This window comes from Callospermophilus lateralis, chromosome 6 (assembly GCF_048772815.1).
Source record: "Callospermophilus lateralis isolate mCalLat2 chromosome 6, mCalLat2.hap1, whole genome shotgun sequence".
NCBI classification, from domain to species: domain Eukaryota; kingdom Metazoa; phylum Chordata; class Mammalia; order Rodentia; family Sciuridae; genus Callospermophilus; species Callospermophilus lateralis.
This window is the reverse complement of record NC_135310.1, coordinates 96417675-96440688: the sequence shown is the minus strand read 5'-3', so window position 1 is coordinate 96440688 and position 23014 is coordinate 96417675. Positions and strand designations below refer to the sequence as shown.

The window sequence follows — 23014 nt, the reverse complement described above, 5'->3', positions numbered from 1 at the left end:
TGCCAAGATGAAAACTAGAATCTGGGCTTCTTGACTCCTCACGGGGGGCTCATTACCACAAAATGAATGAATATGTCTACAGCACATAATACACATTATAAATGTTAGTTACTGGCAGAATTTGTGGGAGGCACCACAGAGTATATTGGTTCAGCCCATCTGCCTCCTTTCAAATCCTGCCTTTGCCTGGCAACTTTCTTATCCTCTCTGTGCCTCTGCTTTCTCATAGATAAAATATTACCTACTTCATAAGCTTATTATGAGGATTAAACAAGTTACTTAACAGTTACTGGCAGGACCGTAAGCACCATGTAAGTGCTACTTAAACACATAAAGTGAGCACAATTACTCCAACCCTAGTAAATGACACTGTGATCATGTCCGCATTTGAATACCCGTCAATCTGTCACATGGCTGACATTGAACAGCAATAATTTTACAGTGATACCTGAGTATCCTTTTCAAGGTATAATTAGGCTTTAAAAATAAGCATAAAATTGACAGTTTAAAAACAGATTAAGTAGATTTTAAATACATGAAGCATGAGGAAAACAAATTACTGGTTCCACCTATGCAAATATATCAGAGATAATGTCCTGTCACTGATATGTTTGGCTACTCTGAGACTCCTGAGGCTTTATAACTACCTTCCATTTAACACAAACAATTAAGTTGTAGCAATTACAATGTTTCATGCTAAATTAACAATTGCTGTGTTCCCAGCTTATTCTGAAATTTTGGGTGAATAGCCCAACTTGAATAATGCTTCTTAAATAAAATTTATAAGCATTATAAAATGCAGAAATTTCCAAATGCTAAGTGTTCTAGATATAATAAACAATTATATATAAGCTATAAAGAAGGCATCTTTAAAGAAAAAAGGTAATTTTACAGGTTCTCCAGTAATAGGATAATAGGTAATCTTATTAGTTATTTGCCTTACCTATATCTTCTAAATTTTCTACAACAACTAAGAATATTTTCAAATAAGAAAAATATTCAGCCACTAAGATGGATTTTTTTTAAATCACCACATAGTTTTCATACTGGATTTCATACTGGATATGTATATCTAGGAAGCATCCAGAAAAAGTCCTACCCTCATAAAATGTTAAATTACCTAACATTGGCAACAATAGGCAATAAACATGCCAGCACGTGTAAGTGAGAAGATTTTGTAATCTGGAGGAGCTAAAAAAAATGAACAGTTATTAATTCTGTGAGCCTTGATCAAAATGTAGGTAGCAACTTCCAATTCACTTTAGTGCTCCAAGTTGCCCTCAGGCTGGTCAGTGAATATATGTATTAGTTTGCTAGAGCTGCACAGCAAATATTTCTGATCATATGACAGAAGTTTGATTTTTCATAATTCTGGAGGGTAGAAGTTGAAGATCAAAGTTATCAGTGGAGCTGCATCTTCTGAGGCCTTTCTCTTCGGCTTATGGCTGATCATCGTCTTCCAATATCTTCACATGACATTCCCTCTGTGCAAGTCTGTTTCCTTTTCTCCACTTATGAAGACACCAGCCAATACTGGAATAGAGCCCATCTGACTTATTTCCTTTAACCTTAGTTACCTATTTAAAGACACTGTCTCCAAATTCTGTCAAATTCTTAGGTACTGAGGAACAGCTTTAACACAAGAATTTTTAAAAGACACAATTCAGCTGATGGTAGTATTTTATCCCTTTCCATTTTCTTCAGAGAACTCACTGCCTCCTACCATCAGTCATTCCTCCTTTGCATATGAGCCCCATGAGAGCAGGGGCCCAATTTTACTTGCTGGTGCATCCTCAGTACCTGCAGCAGTGCTGGCATATGGTAGGCACTCAGTGACCGCTCCTCTAACAAGTAAGTAGTTGGATGAGTGAATGAATGAATGAATGTATACTTGATTTGACCTTGTCAAATTACTAAGTAAAAATTGTATCACATGCCCGTCAATAGATGAGTGGATTAAGAAAATGTGGTATAGTTACACAATGAGTGTTACTCAGTCATAGAGAATGAAATTATGGAATTTGCTGGCAAAGGAATAGAAATGGAGAACATCATGCAAAGTGAAATAAGCCAGACTCAGAAAGTTAAGGGACAAATGTTTTCTGTGGAAGCTAGTGTATAATAAGGGAAAGCAGGAGGAGAGGATCAGATGTCATTAGATTTAGAAATCATCACCAACGTAGAAAAAGGAGATTGAGGGGCTGGGGATGTGGCTCAAGCGGTAGCGCGCTCGCCTGGCATGCGTGAGGCCCGGGTTTGAACCTTAGCACCACATACAGACAAAGATGTTGTGCCCGCCAAATACTAAAAAAATAAATATTAAAAAAATTCTCTCTCTCTCCCTCTTTCTCACTCTCTCTCACTCTTTCTAAAAATAAAAAAAAAGAAAAAGGAGATTGAGAGGGAGGGAGGAGAGATGAGAAATGTGGAATAAATTCCACAAAATCACATTATGTGCATATACAAATATACCACAAGGAATTTCATCTTTATGAATAAATAGAAAGAACCAATCAAAATAAATAAATGAGCAAAAGAAAGAGTAAAGAAGATGGAGGCAGGGAGAAGTAGAGGGGAAAGTGGAGGAATAGGGACTGAAATTAAATTTCACACATGTATGATTTTGTCAAAACGAACCCAATTATTATGTATAACTATAATGTTCTAGTAAAAATTATTTAAAATTTTAAAAAATTGACATCACATATTTTAGTATGTATCCTTAGTACTAAATTTTTCATTTACCAAGGTTCAACTCTTTCACTAAATATGAAAGCCCTATCCAATCTAATTTCATTTTCAAGGCATCAACTAATCTTGCTGCATCATTGTCTGAATTTCATTTCTTCAAATAAATCATACTTGTTACTTACAATTAAGTGTTTTGGTCAGCCTTTCCCAGCTGCACATGATGAATAGCAGGCAGATAATTGCCAGTTCAGGGGCTCATTTGTTTTTCTTACAGTGTGATTCCTGGGAGGTGCTCTCCTATCCTATCCCCTCAGAGGACTAATAAATTAAATCAATGTGTTTTTGTACAGGAAGTTTTACTGCTGTGAATGTTCAGGGAAAAAAAAATAAAAAAATTTTTAAAAAACCCCACAAAACTCTAGAAGGCACTGGAGAAATGTTGTCTGTGTTCAGTGACAATGAGGCCGTATTTCAGTTACAGAGAACAAGCCGTGGTCACTTATAAAAGGCAGATTGAGTAGGCAGTTGGGCTTTCAGAAATACCAATTCAAAAAAAGGGTAAAAGTGCATTTGAAAACACACTCTGTAATCCATTCAGCTTATTGAACGCCTGGGATGCCACAGTCCTTTCCAAGGGCCCATCATCCTTTACACACATTGCTACAGGGAGACCACCCTGTTACTTCAAAGGTGACCCCACCCTCGGGCCACATCACATCAGCTTAGACAGTGTCAGAAAGTCCAGTTGGCATTATGACCAGGCCCAAACCATGAAAAAAAAAAATGAGAAGAATCAGGGCTTATCTTTGAAAAAGTACACAATTTTTGGAAAAACCCAAACTAGTTATCACAAAGAAGAATATACCTCGTCAAAATTTCTTATACTCATGTTGGGGCTTGGTATTTATATTCAATTTCAAATGGTATATTATTAGTGGTGTGTTTGGGAATTGTAAACTGGTATTTAGAAACTGTAGAGAACTTAATTCAGCCTGGACCAAAGCAGGAGCTTCCAAACTAATTGAGTAAGTAATGTACCCATCCCCCTATTTGTGGTCGATGGAGCAAAGAGAGATGACGGCACACATTTTTACCCACACTTTTTAGTTACAACTAATATATGGTAAATCCCAACACTCTTTTGTAACTGAAACTAGAATATATAAAACAAAAATCACACACTGCATTTGGAAGAGTCACTACATCCAACAGATGTTTTCTGATGAATCTTCCAGGTGTTTAGAAACCTTTTTGAATTAGTTAACAACAGCTGATTATTTGAAATATTCATGTAAAAATTTTTCTTGTAAGATTTTTGAAACTGAATCTGGTAACACTTGCTGCATATTTCTTCATAGTAGAAACTGGCTGGAGTTCTGAGGTAGCCTGGTTGAGGTATGCATCTGCTAGCTCATAAGGTAGCAAACATTTTCTGTAAAGGATCACATAGTAAATATTTGCAACTTTGTAGGCCACATGGTATCTTTTACAGCTACTTGACTCTGCCATTTTGTATGAGAGCAACCATACACATACACAAATGTGTGTGTGTGTGTGTGTGTGTGTGTGTGTATTTTTTTTTTTTTTTAAACAAAAACTGATCAACCAGCTCAACTTGGCCCTTGGGCCATAGTTATTTTGAACTCTGCTATAATTTCTCATGACCAGCTCCACTCATTTCCCTACATCAGCCCATCCCTCTCATTTGCATTACCTCTGTGGAACCTGTGGACATTCGTATTGACAGCTCCTGATATTTAGAGGCTGTCAATGATCATGTTCTTCACATCATGGCGAAAGCACAGAGAATATCAGAGATGAGAGGTCATATGGTAAGCTGAACACCTGCTCAAGATTTTACCATGCCCTAATCCCTGGAATCTATAAATGGCATGGCAAAAGAGATATTTCAGGTAAAATTGGGGTTATAGACCTTAAAATTAGGAGATTATCTTACATTATCCAGGTGAGCCCTTAAAAGCAGAGAACTTTCTCCAGTTGGAAGCAGAAAATAAGAGACAAAGAGGAATTCAAAGAGATTCCAAATATGAGAAGCATTTGGGCAGTGCTGCCTTTCTGATGCAGAACAAAGGAAGGGGTTTTAGAGTAAAGTGCCACCTCCAATTGACAGCTGACAAGGAAACAGGAACCTCAGTCCTACAACAAGAAGGAACTGGATTCTCCCCACATATTGAAAGAACTTAGAAGTATGTTATTTCCAAGTCTTAGATAACAATAGCTTGATTTCAGTCTCACAAAATCTAAAGGAAAGAAACCAACTAAGTCAACCTAGACTTCTTTATTTTGTGTTTTTTATAATGCTAACTTTGTGATCATTTGTTATGGTAGCCATAGAAGACTAATACATGTGGAGTCTGTTAGTGTTCATTTTCCACTCTCCAGTTCCTGGTCAGGCACTGTATGTAGGAAAGAATGTAATCTTTCCAAAGAAGAGGTTTGCCCTTGATCCCAAGTGATCATTTCTAAGTCTTTGGAATGATCTGTCTGACAAGAATATCTTTGTGCACCTAGGAGCTCTGGGCAATGCCAGAAAGTCTAACAATGTCACTTATGGAGGAGATGTTGAATCACACAGTATCAACTTGACCCACAAAAGGACTGGAGATTGAGCCCAGTTACATGGCCAGTTAATCACTGACTCCAAATAAAGATCCTGAATACCAAATTCAACTGAGTTTCCCAAGTTGGCAAAATTCTACTGCATTTATCCATTGGGAGAGGACAAGTGTACACTCTGTGCTTAGTAGTTTCCTGGACTTTGTCCCATGGCTGATTTTAATCTGCATTCTTTTGTTTTAGTAAACTGTGATCTTAGTATGATGGCTTCTCCAAACCCTACCAAGTTTTCAAAACTAAGCTTAGCCTTGTGGAACTCCAAAACTTGTAATTGGTTTCAGAAGTGAGAGTAACAGCATGGCCACTATTCCTCTCACTTCACAACCCACTATATTTCCACCTTTCCAAACCCTGATTGTTCAAGTCTTTCTTTAGATGCCTTCACAGAATAAATACCTCTTTTTAACTAGCTTCTACCACTTGTTTCCAATACACTGATGTACCAAAATAGCTGTTTATCAGTAATTCAGAAACATAAAAATAACAGAATTTCATTTTTAGAAAAGACTTGAAGGATTTTTCAGTTATAAGCCCTATAATTTCCAGATAAGGAACAAACAGCCTTAAGAAAACTGCAAATTACTATACAAGTGATAGAGGTACAAATTTTCTTGTGTTGTGATTCTAAGGCTAGCATCCCTCAACTAACATCACATTACCTCCAATTCAAATACAAACCTAGAATTAGTAGTTAGAACCATATGCTCATTTGTTCCAGAATCTTTATCAGTAAATCCTTACCAGAGTTTGAGTTAGATTCACCACCAGGAGCATTAGAAGACATCTTGAAGGGTGACTGTTTTATCATTGTTGTTTGATCCTGAGAGTCCTTGTCGTTGTGGGACAGATGAGACTCAGTATAGCCAAGTCTCACAACTGGTTTGTTCGAAACCCCCATTTTGTGGCATGTCATTTGGTTTCTGATCCTCTCTGTAGTAATAAGGGAAAATATTAAACATGTCACCATTGTTCCAATTGTCTTTTGATACAATGTGAAGAGGGGATAGAGGGTACGCCTCAGTGGTACAGCAGTTACGTATATGCATAAGACCCTGGGTTTGATCCCCAGCACCACAAAGAAAGAAAAGAAAAGAAAAGAAAAAAACTATATATATATATATATATATATATATATATATATATATCCTTAAAAACAGTGTATTCCTAGACAGTGACCAAAGGAAAGAACACGAGTAGTCCCCCCTACTTGCAGGCCTTATGGAAATGTATGACATGTAGAGAATTTTAAAGCAATACTAAAATCTTCAAAATATCTGGCTGAATTTTACTATTACCATGTGCAGGCAATTTCTTGTGCACCTGCCTTAGAACACCACTGCTCCTGGTTTGTTGTCCACATTAACTCTTCATTTCAACACTGTTTCGGATTTATTGGAATCTAGTTAGAATTCCAACATATGTTATGAAAACTTGTTCTACACCTTTCTTGTGGTCTCTCAAATCTTCAGTAAAGTTCTTACATTTGCTTTCGGTGCAGAAAGGTATGATTCTTCCTACTTTGTTTTGTTCTTCTGTTTCTTTCTCTTTTATCCCACTACAATCATCCTAGTTCCAACCCTCTTTAAATTGTGACTATTTTGATTCTTTTTTTATAAATTTACATTGTAAGCTTATACCTGCCATCTTTTATGTGACTTATGCAGCAATATATTTCACTTTATTGTTTGCTTACTTTTCCCAAAGGGGGGAAAAAAAGGAAGTGTTTTATGAAAAAGAACATCAAATAGAGATTATCATGGACCACAGCATCCTTGACAGTTCATAGTAGTTAGGTACCATTGGAACTGGCTGCATTAATTTCTCCCACTTCCATTGAACAGAGATGTGATTTGGTGGCTTTCTTCCTTGTTCTTCTCAATTTACTCATCCTGCTGGCTTCAGTCTCATTACCTTCATCCTTTGTTGTGTCCTGTAATTATTAGAAAACAAAAATCCAAATAATATATCATGCAAATTACTCAATTAAGATGTCAAAAACATGACAATTGGAGAGCTGGGTTTTAAAATGTGTGTAGGAGATTTTTTATAAGAAAGGGAAAAAATTGTCCCTTCCTCATCTGTTGGAATAACTCAAACAGGTTGGATTTTCTGTATCACCTTTTATTTGTGAAGTAGAAAATTTCATTAAATAAATTAAAATCTTGTCTAACCAGGCTGCTTGGTTTTGTTTGTTGTTGTTTGTTTTTTGTTTTGTTTTGTTTTGTTTTTACTTTGAGAAAGTTTATATTTTGTGCTAATAAATAATTTCATAAACCTATGTCATTTAAAAAGTTTTCTTTTATAATTTCTGTGTTTTTTAGAATCTGCAATCTGTTGGACTGAAGATATAAGCATAATTGGATTCTCTTCTCTCTTTTTACTTATCTTCCCTCATCCATCTTGCATCAATATTTACTTTGCTCTGAAAAGTACTTTCATTTATAAAGTGCTGTTTTGTGACTGCGTAAAGCAAATGTCAGACTCAAACTATTTTATAATTTGGGAAAAAATAAGAAGTATATTTAAAATAAAATACCCTAACTTTAGCAATCAAATCATAATCATTAATGAGATGTTTCCAGCAGGGAGTTGGTCAGTGAGGCAGAGGCTGGTTCTGAGGAGCTCAGGTGTTTCAGTACCAACAGTGGAAAGAAAAAAAAAATCATCCCTATAGTCCTGGAACACAACAGCTGACACTGAAAATAAAAATTATTTTGTAAAGCTCATATTGATGTTTTTAAAGTTGCAAACCTCTCATTGTCATTCAAGGGAGGAGGAAAGTGATAGGGTCAGGATTAAAAACTGTACTCCAGGTGTTTTGAGCTATTGTCTTTTTAAAGATCAGGTTCTGAGAGTTTCTATACCTGGGGATAAGTTTTACAGATATATGACCAGCATAGATGCTGGGGAAGAGCTGTACCAATTCATAAATAAAACCAATTCAGCCTCTAAAGGATAAATGAGGGAAAAAAGGACACTTTTTCTGTGGTTATATGTAATTCTAATGCACTGTTATTATTTTTATTATACTAACAAATACATATTTCATAGAACAAAAACTTTTGTAATTTTATAATTTTATTTATTAGAAAATTGTAGATACCATCTCACTCCAGTAAGATTGGCAGCCATTATGAAGTCAAACAACAACAAGTGCTGGCGAGGATGTGGGGAAAAGGGTACACTTGTTCATTGTTGGTGGGACTGCAAATTGGTGCAGCCAATCTGGAAAGCAGTATGGAGATTTCTTGGAAAGCTGGGAATGGAACCACCAATTGACCCAGCTATTCCCCTTCTCGGTCTATTCCCTAAAGACCTAAATAGAGCATGCTACAGGGACACTGCTACATCGATGTTCATAGCAGCACAATTCACAATAGCAAGACTGTGGAACCAACCTAGATGCCCTTCAATAGACGAATGGATAAAAAAAATGGGGCATTTATACACAATGGAGTATTACTCTGCATTAAGAAATGACAAAATCATAGAATTTGGAGGGAAATGGATGGCATTAGAGCAGATTATGCTAAGTGAAGCCAGCCAATCCCTAAAAAACAAATGCCAAATGTCTTCTTTGATATAAGGAGAGTAACTAAGAACAGAGTAGGGACGAAGAGCATGAGAAGAAGAATAACATTAAACAGGGACGAGAGGTGGGAGGGAAAGGGAGGGAGAAGGGAAATTGCATGGAAATGGAAGGAGACCCTCAGGGTTATACAAAATTACATACAAGAGGTAGCGAGGGGAAAGGGAAAAATAATACAAGGGGGAGATATGAACTGCAGTAGAGGGGGTAGAGAGAGAAGAGGGGAGGGGAGGGGAGGGGAGGGGGATAGGAAAGGATAGGAAAGGCAGCAGAATACAACAGACCCTAGTATGGCAATATATAAACCAATGGAAGTGTAACTGATGTGATTCTGCAATTTGTATACGGGGTAAAAATGGGAGTTCATAACCCACTTGAATCAAAGTGTGAAATATGATATATCAAGAACTATGTAATGTTTTGAACAACCAACAATAAAAAAAAAGAAAATTGTAGATGAACTCCAGATAATTTTATATTTGAATTATATAGTACTTATCATGTAATAAAGTAATTTTTACAGTATTTGAAGATTTTGTGCATACATTTGCAAATTTTGTCCCAATACATTTTTGATGGGATCTGACAGTGACAAATAATCTTATTAAACATATTCCTTATTTCTAAAATTGCATTGCTAGAAATCCACATTAATTTTATTCCTATTTTGCAAATACATGTCTCTGATTTAAAAAAAAAAAAAAGCTTAGCTCCTGGCTTGTCATTCTTGTTTGGAAAATGAAAGTTTTAGCCAGATACATAAATAGCAAAGGAATCTGGGCCGAATAACAATTGTCTTGATTTGGCCTTTTAGGGAGTCTCCTTTTAAGTTCAAATAATCAGATAAGATAAACTAAGATCCCTCCATGAATAAACAATAGAATAACAATATGCTAAAATGAAGCACATTGCCAGGCACATTTCCTCAGCATAACCCTAGAGGTAAGAATATCTTACAAATAAGAAAAGTAAGATCAAGAGTAACTTGCCCAAGGCCCCAATAGTGAATGGAAGATGCAATTTCCATAATGGTCTTCTGATTTTCAAAATGTCATTCTGCTTCCTAAAAGCCAGAGGACCAAACCCAGAGAACATTCACTTAGAAACATTTGTCTGTTCTCATATAAAAGAGACAAAAAAGAAAAATTTCTTAAGACAGAAACAAAGGCAATTTACCTGGGTATTAACTGAAATTTTCACCAATAAAAACCCCCCAAAATGAAGCTGCAGTCTATGCTTCTTATTCTATACAAATGCTTTTTAAAAGGTTTTTTTCCAAATGAAGAATGTACATCATTTAATCTTTTGATTTTCTTTTCATATGCCAGGATGATCATGAAACAAGGACCATAATGGGAACAGAAGATGGAAAAACCCACCCAAGGCTTAGCTCCTGGCTTGTCATTCCTTAAAACTTTCTTTTCTTTTCTCCTCTCAGCCACATTTTTTAGCAATCTTATTGCAAGTTAGAGGCACCATAAAAACCAGAATATTGGTGCCACAATGTCTCCAATAGTGAATAACTATGATCTGTACTTTCCACAAGGAAGATATTTCTTGAAAAGAAATACCACACTCAAAACCAAAAGGAAATTACCAGACCCTGTCCCACCCCAATAACTCAATAAAAAGCTGGCCCATTTCTTCATTTGGGGAGCAGCCTGATTCTCTGTCAGTACTGTCTCTCTTTCCTTGAGATAAAACCTTCCCAATAAAGCTTGGCCCATGTGCTCATACGCCTTTATTTCTATTGACACAGGGTCAGAAGTTCCGGTCTCTGGTATCAATCAGAGCATGGATATTGCTATAATATCTGAAACAAATTTACTGGATTTCTGGTGTATCCTACCTCCAGCAGACTATTTTAAGTTTCTAGACTTTCAATTGCCCTTAAATACAATATAAATGATATTTTAGTGGGGAAAAGAGCTAACCTATTAACCAAGATACATAAGGTTTGGGCTCTAATTCTCTTTTCTACTAAGTAGCAAGTTTTTCTGGAGTCCTGTTTTCTCTTCTATAAATACTAAAATATAACTATGAACCTCAAATATATTAACATTTTAAAAGCATTTTCATAGCCAAGCAACATTTTATATTTCATTTAATACTTACCACATCACTGGGGGGAATATTTATTCTTACCTACATTTTTGCCAAAACAAAACACAAAACCCATAATGATTAGGTAATTGTTCAAGACCAAATGACTAGCAAAGAAGAATAAGAATTCTAATCTAAGGCATTTATTTGCAGTTCTTCATGCGTCATTATAATCTGACAGTTGACATAAATAGAATTCCATCTCTAATATATAAGGTTGTCTACATAAATCATAAGACTTGCTTGACTTCCTCAATTATACATTCTCTTTCAATTATTTTTTTCATAATTCTTTCCTGTATAAGGGCAAAAATCATCTTAACTCATGTCTCAAGAATCTTGACTTCCTCAGTCCAAAGAATGAGGATGTAACCTACTATGTATAAGCCAAAGTCAAAGACATAAAAATAAATAAAACATGATTCACAAAGAATCATATAATCTAGTATGAGCAATAAAGTATTTTTATGGAAGTAAAGGCATTCATGATATAAAGAAAGGGAGATGCTTAGGTTACCCTAATTCAAGGATAGCAAACTCAATAAGAAGCAGATAACAAAGATGCAGTGAGCCAGCTGATGAACAGAAGAGACAATACTTGCTTCCAGGAAGGAATCAGCACTTAGCTCTATCCAGTCACTATCATGTCAAAACATGGCCCCAGAGCTGCTAGTTCTAAAAATTTCCAAGTAATTCCAGAAACGTGGATTTTCACTTAAAATTTCATGATGTTTAAATATTTCCAACTGATTCAAAATTAAAGATGGGGAGTGAAAAAGACAAGAAAATTTTCTCAGCTATCCATAATCAGGTATCACACAACTGGAATGCAGTTCAGAATGTACAGTCACTTTAGAGGATCCCAGGGCACATCAGGTTACCCTGTCTTCTACAAGGTAGAATGTGTGTCAACAGTGACCACCCATATTTTCCCCTCAGTGGTATATAGGGTGACACTGAAAAGTGAGTGATGGTCAAAATAATTTGCTATTAGTACAGCTCATAAAAATAAAAAATTCTTCTTATGCCTACTATGTGTCAGTTGTCTTCTAAATGTACTACGCTATCATGAAATCATTTGATCTCAAACCAAACTCTAGGGAGAAAAAAATACATTACCATCCCTGTTTTAGAGATGAGGACACCTGAGTCAACAGAAGACCAAAATATTGCATCTTATAAGAAGTGGAACTAGGATTTGAACCCAGCCAGTTGGTTCCAGTACACCGAGCACTGAACTTATCCTTAATGAACACAACATTGAGAATGTTCCCTCACCATGCTGTGGTGCAGGGATGCTGAAAAGCTGGGGCAAGGTCCTAGAGGTTGGTGAGGAGCATTTACCAGCTTGGAGAGTTCCCACTAGCCAGGCTCTAATCTCCTACATATGCATCTGTAGATTCTGAATACAATAAGCTACAGCCCTTCTCATAGAGATGAGAACAGGTAAAGAAGTTCTGAAGAGTCTAAGGGGTTGCAATATGACCAACATACTCTTGCATGCAGTACTCAACATTTATGCTATTTTTAAATAGGTGTAATATTTTATAGGTTAAGTCTTTGTATACTTGGGGGAACTAGGCTAAACTTAAATAGAAGAGGTGACATTCGAGCTGAAGACAGAGAAGATGTGAGACTAAGCAGGTTGGGAGTACCGTGAGCATAATAAGCACAGGTTTGTAATTTTATGTTGACACACAATATAAATATGCAAATCTAATTCAACCTAAGTTAAACAATCCCAAACCTCTACTACAACAGTTTGATTTGATCTCAATATTTCCACCAGAGCAGCTTTTCCCATCCCATCATTCCATCAGATGGCTGCTTTGCCTCATACACTTGAATGGCCATAAAGAGTGTTTTGAATACAAGATATATTCATAATTTGTACTTTTATCATCATAGTGCTTCTTCTGAAGGTTGTTTTTGTGGCTTAATATAACTTAGTCACTTTGCATTTCAACTCAATGGCTTGATCAAATTAACCGAAAGAGGCTAAACTTAAAGGAATTCTGTCAAGCATTAAATTTAGACCCTAATTTGATCTAATAAATTTCCTTCCAATATAATAGCCAGTGTTATTTACATTCTAAATATCACTGATTTCATTCATTTACTTCTAATTTTCCCTTAAAGTTACCTTTCAATGTCAATACTTTAGAAACCTTTGTTTTGACTCCTGTATAATAGGGATAGTTTGAGGTATAATCATCAATGCATTTATTTACCAAATACTTGTATTTTAACAAAAAGTAAGTAATCAAAATAAATGAATGAGTGAATAATAAACCGTCATCAAGTTTTAACCTTTGTTGGTGTTAAAAAGGATCAGAGGGGTTTTTCAGGATAGTGGAATAGAGGAGGTTGCTTTCCTGGTTACTCTATGGTGTGAAACCAAGAGAGCAGACAGGCAGCTTCTCATCAAGGTGGGTGAAGCAAACAAATAAGGAGAGAGAGACTTTACTAGAATTTAAAACTGGAAATTTAAAGTAGATCATGGACTCAGGAGGTTGGTTATATTAAAAGGAAGAAATCCTCAGTGATGTAGCCACTGCAGCAGCTGAGCTTGAAGCACCAGACAGAGTGGTCCCTCCATGAACAAACTGGAGGTATAAGGGAATTAAAGAATCCACATTTTCAGGAGACCTGAGGAGTGTCTGCATACAGAGCATTTAGAGATTAAGGTCATTGCCCGACTAAACTGAAAGGCATGCTGCACAATATCCTTCTGAGGAAAAGAAGCTGACATCTCTCCAGGCAGCATGCAGAGGACAAAAGAAGGAACAATTTCCAGCCATGGCATTGAAGCCAGCAACTGAGGGAGCCAATTCCTGCAAACCCAAGTTTGGCCTGAAATACAGGTCCAGTAAACACACATTGCACTCCATAGAGTGCTTAAGTGACCAGGAGAAAGTCAAATGTGGAGAGAGGTTCACAAGGGGAACAACTGGTCATGGAAACACACCCAGCTCTATTCCTCCCCCTCAATCTGGCTGCTTGCAGGACAGGATAGGAAAAATGCATATGGCCTGGAATTTGAAAGGGCAGGGGTGGGAAAGATTGTTTGGAGACTGAACCCAAGATCAGGAAATGACATAGGGGCCTAAGAATTGGGTCCCCCACCACACAAGTGAAACCTAGGGGAGATTCCTAGGGTACAGTCTTCCAGCATGGACCAGCAAGTACTGGGCACAGGAGGTGCATTGATTCAAAATCTCCAGACCAATTGGCATTCAGCAAAGAGCATGGAGACCATCTAGGCCTAAACCCTGCCTCCAGGAATTCCATCCATGGGATTACCACTCTCACTCCAGCAATCCAGAGGGTGGAGCACCATGCTCCATATGAGCCCACCTAAAACTGTTGAGAAGAGAAGTTGACAATCTTTTGAACTCCAACAGAAATAATTTTTTAACTTTTCTTTTTTTTTATTTTTATTTTTTTGCTTTTTCCTTTTTTCTTTTCTCTGTTTAATTGTGGTCTTAATGGTGTGTGAACATTTATACACACTCATATTTGTTTTCTTCTCATTTCTAGCATTTTTGAAGTCAGTTATTTCTCATGGATCAGCTTTTTTGAGGGCTAGAATGTTTGATTAGTATATTTTAGTTTTCTTTTGTATTCTTTTATTTTTATTTTTAAGATTATTTATATATATTTTTTTCCTTACCTGTTTCCCTTGATTCTCTTTCTCTTTTCTTCCACCAACAGTCAATCTCTATTGTTCTCTCTTTCACTCTTTTTTAAATTTTTTACTTCTATCTTTTATCCTCCTCCCTCATAATCATTACATCCTATATCGCTTCTATTATCTTCTTATCCACCATTTGAAATTGTAGAACCTTTTGCAAACTTGCTATTTTTATTGCATGCAATACAATACAATCATATTATTTCTGTTTATTGTGATAATTAACATTGTAGACATCATAGCAGGAATTATTAGGTTTAATGTGGTACATTGTTTGCATTGCTTATTATTATTTGTCTCTCTCTAAATGGTGAAGTACTGGAAAACTTCAGGGACACAACAAGTCCACAGCATAAAAACTTTACTACCTCAGATCCATACTGATACATGTGTGGACATACAAACAACATGAAAAAGTAAGGGAACAAATCACCCCAGACAAACCAAGATCCTTCAATAACAGAATCCAATGACACCATGGTGAAAGAAATGCAAGAGAAGGAATTTATAATGGACATAGTCAAACTAATCTGCAAAGTAAAGGATGATATAAGGAGTAAAATCAGAAAGAAAATAAAGAGATAGAGACACTGAAAAAAAATCAAGCAGAAATCCTGGAAATGAAGAAATCAATAAACCAAATTAAGAATTCAGTAGACAGCATCACCTACATCACTTGCAAGACAGAACCTCGGGCAATGAAGGCAAAATATACAATCTTGAAAACAAAATTGACCATGGAGAAAAGATGTTAAAAGACCATGAACAGAACTTTCAAGAAATATGGAATAGCCTGAAAAGACCAAATTTAAGATTTATCAGGATAGATTAAGGTTTGGAGATACAAACCAAAAGAATGCACAATCTTTTCAATGAAATAATATCAGAAAATTTCCAAAACCTAAAAGATGAAACGAAAAATCAAATGCAAGAGGCTTACAGGACCCCAACAATACAAAATTAGAACAAACCCACACCAAGTCACATTATTATGAAAATGCCTAACATTCAGAATAAGAGTAGAATTTTAAAAGCTGCCAGAAGAAAAAAAGGCAAGTAACAGTTACAGGAAAACCACCCCAGATCTCAGCTGATTTCTCAATCCACACCCTCAGAGATAGAAGGTCTTAGAATAATACATTCCAAGCTCTGAAAGAAAATGGATGCTAGGCTGGAATGCTATACACATCAACATTAAGCTTTAGAATTGATGATGAAATAAAAACCTTCCATGATAAACAAAAGTTAAAAGAATTCACAAATATAAAGCATGCACTATGAAACATTCTCAATAAAATATTTCTTGAAGAAGAAATGAAAAAAAGAAGTGAAAACCAGCCATGAGAGGAATGATACTAGAAGAATAGCCAATCAAAGGAGAAACTAATTCAAAGTAAAACCCAGAAGTAAATCAAAATGGAAGAGAATAAAAATAATTTCTCAATAATAACATTGAATGTAAATGGACTAAACCCATCAATCAAAACACAGATTGGCAGATTGGATTAAAAAACAAGACCCAACAATATGCTGTCTTCATGAGACTGACCTCACAGGCAAAGACATCCACAGACTGAAGGGAAAAGGATGAGCATAAAACATCATTCACATGGATCTCATAAACAAACAGGAGTTTCTATCCTTATATCAGATAAAGTTGACTTCAAGCCAAAGTTAATCAGAAGAGAAAGAAGAATACTTCATACTGCTTAAGGGAACTACACATCAACGAGACATAATGATCATAAATATTTATGCCCTGAACAATGGAGCCTCTATGTATATCAAACAAACCCTTCTCAGTTTCAAGAATCAAATAGATCACAACACAATAATACTGGGTAGCTTTAACATGCCTCTATTACCACTGGAGAGATCCTCCAAACAAAACTAAATAAAGAAACTATAGAACTAAAAAATACATGATAATTTATACTTTTCAGACATATATAAAATATTTCATCCATCAATGACTGAATACATATTCATCTCAACAGCACATGGATCCTTGTGTTCTTGCTTTTTTCTTGATTAGAGTTATTTGATTTTTATCAACTTTTAGCTGTATTATTTCTTCTCTATTTCATTTATTTCTGCTCCTACTCTTATTTTTCCTTCCTACTACCTAATTTGAAAATAATTGTGATTGTTAATCTAGCTTCTTTCTAATATAGTACTTTAAATTATAAATGTTCATGTGAGTACTTTTCATCCCAGAGATTCTGATATTTTAAGCTTTTATTATCACTTTGTTCAAAGCACTTTTTATTTAGTTTTCTTGAGCTTTCTTCCTCTACCTGTGAGCCACTTAATTTTGAATTAGCTGACATGTGGGAGTGAGGTTCTATATATCTTAAGGTAATTGATTTCTAATGTGATAGTCATGCAGGAAATATAGCCTGCATGATTTCAAATTTTAAAAAAAAGTAAAGGAAATCCTTTTTATATTGATTGTATTGGTTGCATATGTGTCAAAACATGTCAAAACTGATCAAATTGCATACTTCAAATATGTGCATTTTATTGTACTTCAATTTTACCTCAATAAAGCTAAGAAAAAAAGAAAGGAAAAAGATCAATGCTTATCAAATTTGTAAGAATATGTCAAAGAGAGAAGACTATGCCTTCAATAACCTTAAAGTGTATTCTTTTTTTAAAAAAAAGGAGAAAATGAGTTAAAATATTTACAGGATAAATATTCAAACTAGCACATAAAAACTTGCATCAAATAACCTAAAAATATTCGTATCTATTAACCCAATCTTCCTACCACTGTCAATGTAGTCTAATAATCCCAAATGTATAAAACTGTGAATGTGTACTGCCACCTTTATTATAATAGTGAATATCTGAAAGCAGCCTGGAGCTAAATAGGAAAAGTTAAATGCTTTGTGGTAATTCTTTTCAGTGAATTCACTATTTACAAATGAGTGCTTCCATTTCCTTTTGTCACCTGGATTACCACTATCTTTACCCTACTGTTCTCTGGCATCCAGAGTTGCCTTTCTCCTGCCTGCCCTTATACCATTGCCATGGTGTTTCTCTAAATCACAATTTTGTTCTTGATATTTCTCACTGAGCATACTCCCACAATTCCCCTCAACCTTTAGGAAAATTTTAAATTAATATTCTCTGAGCCCTTGAATCATCCAGGTCTACCAATTTCTTTAATCTCTATATCAGACTATTTTCACATAAAAACACTGTCTCCATCTATTCCAACTAGTTTTATCATTCCTCAGATCCACATTTCCTTCTTGTGTAGGCTCCTATTGATTTTCTGGCTTATCACAGGGAGACCATTATCTACTTTTCCAGACACAACTAAAAATTTAACCCTGTAGGTAATTTGCTATAGCCATCCCATTCAAAGATGATTAATGCTTCATTTGGGAGGTGGAGAGTGATAAGTAAATCTTTTTTATTCAATTTTTACTTATTTTAATTGTCAAGTAAAAATCATGTTTATTGAGTACAAGTAATTTTTTGACATATGTATACATTGAGAAATGGTTAAATCAAGCTATTTAATATATGGCAAGTAGACTCACATATTTATTTTGTGGTGAGGATACTTAAAACCTCCTTTCTTAGCAGTTTCCAAATACAAATTGTTTTTTATTAACTGTAGACACCCTGATGTACAATAGATTTCTTGAACTTACTCCTCTCATCTAACAAATTTTGTGTTGTTTGACTATCATCTCCCATGTTCTTCTACTTCCCAGCTTCTGATAACTCCCATTTTGCTCTCTGTTTCTGTGAGTTCCATTTTTTTACTTTCCAGATGTACTAAGAAGTAGTATTTGTTTTTCTGTAAAAATTAAAGTTCATTCTTTAGGTGGCACAATCTGAATTTAAATTTAATTATAAACCCTTGATCTTTCTTCTCCAATAAGGTGAAAGTTGTGAAGCTTCTGATTTTCTCTCGAAGGATGGGGGTTGCTCTAGTCAGCTCTTTCATTGCTGTAACCAAAAGATCTGTCAAGAACAACTGGCAGGAAAAGTTTATCTGGGAGCACAAGGTATCAGTCTTTGGTCTGCAGTCATCTGACTCCATAGCTCTGGGCCTGAGGTGAGGCAGGACATTATGGATTAAAGAATGGCAGAGGGAACATGGTTCAGGACAAGGTAACAAGGAAGCAGAGAGAGCTCTGCTGGCCAAAGACAAAATATAAACCCAAAGGCACAACCCCAGTGACCTGTTTCCTCCAGGTGCATCCTATCTGCCACTCCGTTAATAGCTATCAGTGAATTAATCTACTGGTTAAGTTATATGTTTCATAATCTAATCATTTCACCTCTGATCTTGGATTATTTCATGCATGAGCTTGTGGGTGACAACTCATATGTAAACCAATACAAGGGTGCTCAACTGAGTAAAGATATCCAAGACTAAAGGTCTAAGGAGACGTAGGTACAGCAGACAATGATAAAGGACCTACTCGGGAAACAAAAATGTAACAGTAGAAAGTGATATTAGATGTATCCTTGTGCATAACATTGACTACGTGAAATAGGAATCAAGTAAATGTTTTCTAATCAATGGATGAATAAATGACTGAATGACAACCAGGCTCACAATTTTGAAACATGAAGCTAGAAAGCACATTTGACTCAGATCTATCTTTCATTAAACATTCTAAATAAGATTGTATTAAATGTCTGGCAGGACCTGATGGCAACTTAAGAGATTAATGTAATCAAAACAACTTTATTTTGGATAAAATATTACATGAACTCTTTGAAAGTGTTCTCTGGAAAAACTTAGAGAAAGAGTCCTCGAACTTATGAAAAGCTGATCTACAAAAACTCTGTCCCTTAACCTATAAATTCCACCTTTTTTCTAGTGTTGTTTTGTTGTTGTTGCTGCTGCTGCTGTTGTTTATTTTGTTCTGTTTTTATTCTGTTTATCCTCAATGTCATGCTTTCATTAGTCTCTTTAAGACATGGAACAAATATTAAATCTCATGGTTCTCAGTAACATAGCTAAACATTTCAAACAGATGTCCTAAACATTAAGAAACAGTGATGGGGGAGGAAATAATAGAAGTTCATTGATTAGACAAAGGGAAATGAAGGGAAGGAAGGGAGATGGAAATAGGAAAGACATAGAATGAATCAGACATAACTTTCCTATGTTCCCATATGAATACATGACCAGTGACACTCCACATCATGTACAACCACAAGAACGAGATCCTACCTAGAATAAGTTATACTCCATGTATGTATGTCAAAATATACTCTACTATCATGAATACCTAAAAGAAACAAATAAAAAAAAAAGAAAAGAAACAACAGAAAATAAAGGAAATTCAGAGACATTAAAAATCACCAGACTTACCAAATCCATACTGTCTATATGAGCTTTGGGGGAACACCTTATATCTCAACCATGCATGATTAACTATGCTTCTAGTCCCAAATATGTTTTACATATGATTGAGATCTCTGCCCAGACTATTCTCCTTTGGGGTTGTCTGGTTTACCAGCACTTCTTAAGTGAGCTTCATTTGGAGCTTATTTGAAAAGTTGGAAGACTTTTTTTCTGTTTCAGTAAATGATTCACTCCTTCAAACAAGCTATTTCCACAAAGTCACTTCAGTCTAAACTAAATTAGATAGTGTCTGTGACCATTATAGATGAGAACCCAGAAGAACACCATTTCCCAATTCATAGGAAATTGGACATTTTTAAGTTGACATTTTTCCAATGAGGCAACTGAGGCTCTGACAGATGTAGCAACTCACCCCACTTCATAGTTAAGAAACAGCAGATTTCAAATCTGTAGGGTTTAAACTGTCCTTTCACTTACTTCTTCATGCTACTTGCAAACTTAATAAGGAAAAAATGCTGAAAATGAAAGATGTTGCCTTTTGATTAATACTAAATGCTGAACACTCTTATTAAAAAGGCAGCAGGAAATTCATCACTTTTTAAACTTCACATTTCAAGTGAGAGTTCAATACTATCTCTGTCCTTTGAGGTGAAGCAAAGCACAAAAGGAAAATTCAAGAAAGCATCTTGGATATTACAGAAATCAGAATTCTACTTACTATTAGGGGCTCAAAATTGGCTGCACTATCTGTACAAGTGTCCAGGTTCTCATCCCAAGCACAGCTGTAGAGGGATTAGGCAGTCAAATGTCATGGGAAACCTGGATAATTTCTAGTTCTACCTCCAATTTTCCAACTTTTCGGTCTTCATCACTTTTGCAATAAAATATCCAATCTGATAGATTTTCACATCTATTCAAAAAATATAGAACAATTATCATTAATAAGGGCCTCTGTGTGAAAGAAATGCCCAGATGTGAATGCTGTACTTGCTCCCACATGAAGAGCTGTGGATCTCACTTTCATTCCCAACAAGCTGTCAAATGGGCAGGAACAGCACCCCTGGGAACAAGGCCAGGCAAAACCCTTATGAGGAAATTTCATTCAAGGGAAGTATATCTAACCAACAGTTTCAGAGAAAGCAAAAACAATTTTATAAAAATCTAATACCAGGTAATTTTCATAATAGGAAGCTAAAGTTACAGGAAGGTGAAATAATAAAGGAAGCAAAAAAGTTTGATCATTTCTTTGGGTCTGGTGCTTGGGCTGGTTTTACTCAATGTTTTCTTAAGTAAACTGAAATTTTTCCAAAGAAATTAAAATTTTATAGCTAAAAATATGTGTATTTGAGTATGTGAAATCAATGTAATTTGTGAAGGCTTTGTAGATGGGAGGAAAAGTACTTCAAAGGCAAGAAAAGATATGTAGGAGAAAATTAAGTATACATATAGTATGTAATATGCATTTATGATAATGGGTTCTGTAATATAGTATGGAAAAGATTTAACACATTATAGAACCATCAGTGAAGGTATTAACTAATGAGATGCTGCATATAAAAATACTAGGCCTCATCAAAAGGAATATTTTTAATAGGAGAGGAGAAGGTTTTCTATTCTATTAAAAAATATAATGTGCATATAACTCAAGTATTAAATATAGTTCTAAACATTGTACCTAAGGAAAGCCTTACTGGGCTAGAAATTGTAGATATATTTGTTTATTTATATAATCATTTATCACACATAATTATTAGCAGAGGCAAATAAAATTCTATCATGTAAAGAAAAAAGTGTAAACCTAATTTTGCAAAACTGAACACTTAGTGGGGATATTACTGGTCAGTATAACAGAATAAAGCATTTATGAGGAATGGCTCCTTTTCAATTGGTGTTCAATATTCCAAGCATTGTTCTAAGCCCTTGACTGTATTAATTAAATCTCTTCCAATACTATTAATATTCCAATGAAACACAGAGAAGTATGAAAATTTGCCCCACGTCACACAGCTAGTAATTAGTAGAACCAAGATTAGAACAAACCTTTTTGAATTCCAGGAATGTGTGCTTAACTACCACATATGAAACACAAATATAATTTTTAGCATTAAGAGTTCTTAAACAGAGTTCTCCTTAACTACAAGTAGGTAACAGAGTTAAATAAAAGTAAGTATAAAATTAACTATAAACCTTGAAATCAGAAAGGCAAAAATTCTAAATTCTAAGTGACAAAACTCATTGAAAATGTAAAAATAGAATCAGAAAGTCTCTGTAGAGACACACAGACAACAGCATAAAGCAGAGAAAGGGGTGGGTTGAGGTAAGTAATTCTCTAGCCTGAAGTCTGCCCTCTAGCAGGTCAACCAGAGCTTTCCACAGGGCTGCACTCAGCGCCCCATGAGATGCAGGCAGCAAGCAGGATGCACCTCTGATCTTACTCTAGATGGTGCCATTTCTTCTGCCATGTAGAAACACGAGTCCTTAGTGCCTACTTAACCTGGTGTTTTCTGAGTTGAGTTACAAATACCTGCAAGGCAGAGAACCAACCAATCTCATTCAACTCACCTAGTGCAATATCGCACACAAAGCTCTTGATACATAGATTTTAATTAGTATGGTTTGCTACCATTTCCCTCAATTTCACAACTTAAACACCCTTGAGGTCATGCTTAGAGAAATAAAAATGTGTTTTCAATGTATTTTATTCTGTTTACCACTTCTAAGAATTTGGTTGAATGCCTGACTTTATGACATAGTTAGGAAGAGGGAATCTCACTAAAATATTCTTTAGAGAAGCACCAAGTCTAAGATTACTACCTGTTCATTATATGAAGCTTCTGACCCAGAGTTTCTTTGGGTTAGGGAGGCAACCACCCTGAGGGACTTGTTTGACATTACCATCTGCCCTTCTTCATCCAGGGAGCATTTGTTCAGCTGCCATGTTTTTGCAGTTAACTTCATG

The 23014-nt window shown here is 35.5% G+C and overlaps 1 protein-coding gene across 1 annotated transcript in view; it reads right to left on the bottom strand.

Annotated features, from left to right (window-relative positions):
- Lgsn (lengsin, lens protein with glutamine synthetase domain) overlaps window positions 1-20842 on the bottom strand; it is a 29651-nt gene extending 8809 nt beyond the window's left edge. Inside the window, exons 1-3 of the mRNA XM_076860057.2 lie at window positions 20774-20842; window positions 7126-7258; window positions 6070-6258 (exon numbers count right to left, since the gene is read on the bottom strand). Coding sequence (XP_076716172.2) covers window positions 6070-6258; window positions 7126-7216 — 280 coding nt within the window. The 5' untranslated portion in view covers window positions 7217-7258; window positions 20774-20842. The remainder of the gene's footprint in view (window positions 1-6069; window positions 6259-7125; window positions 7259-20773) is intronic.
- Window positions 20843-23014: the final 2172 nt, after the last annotated feature.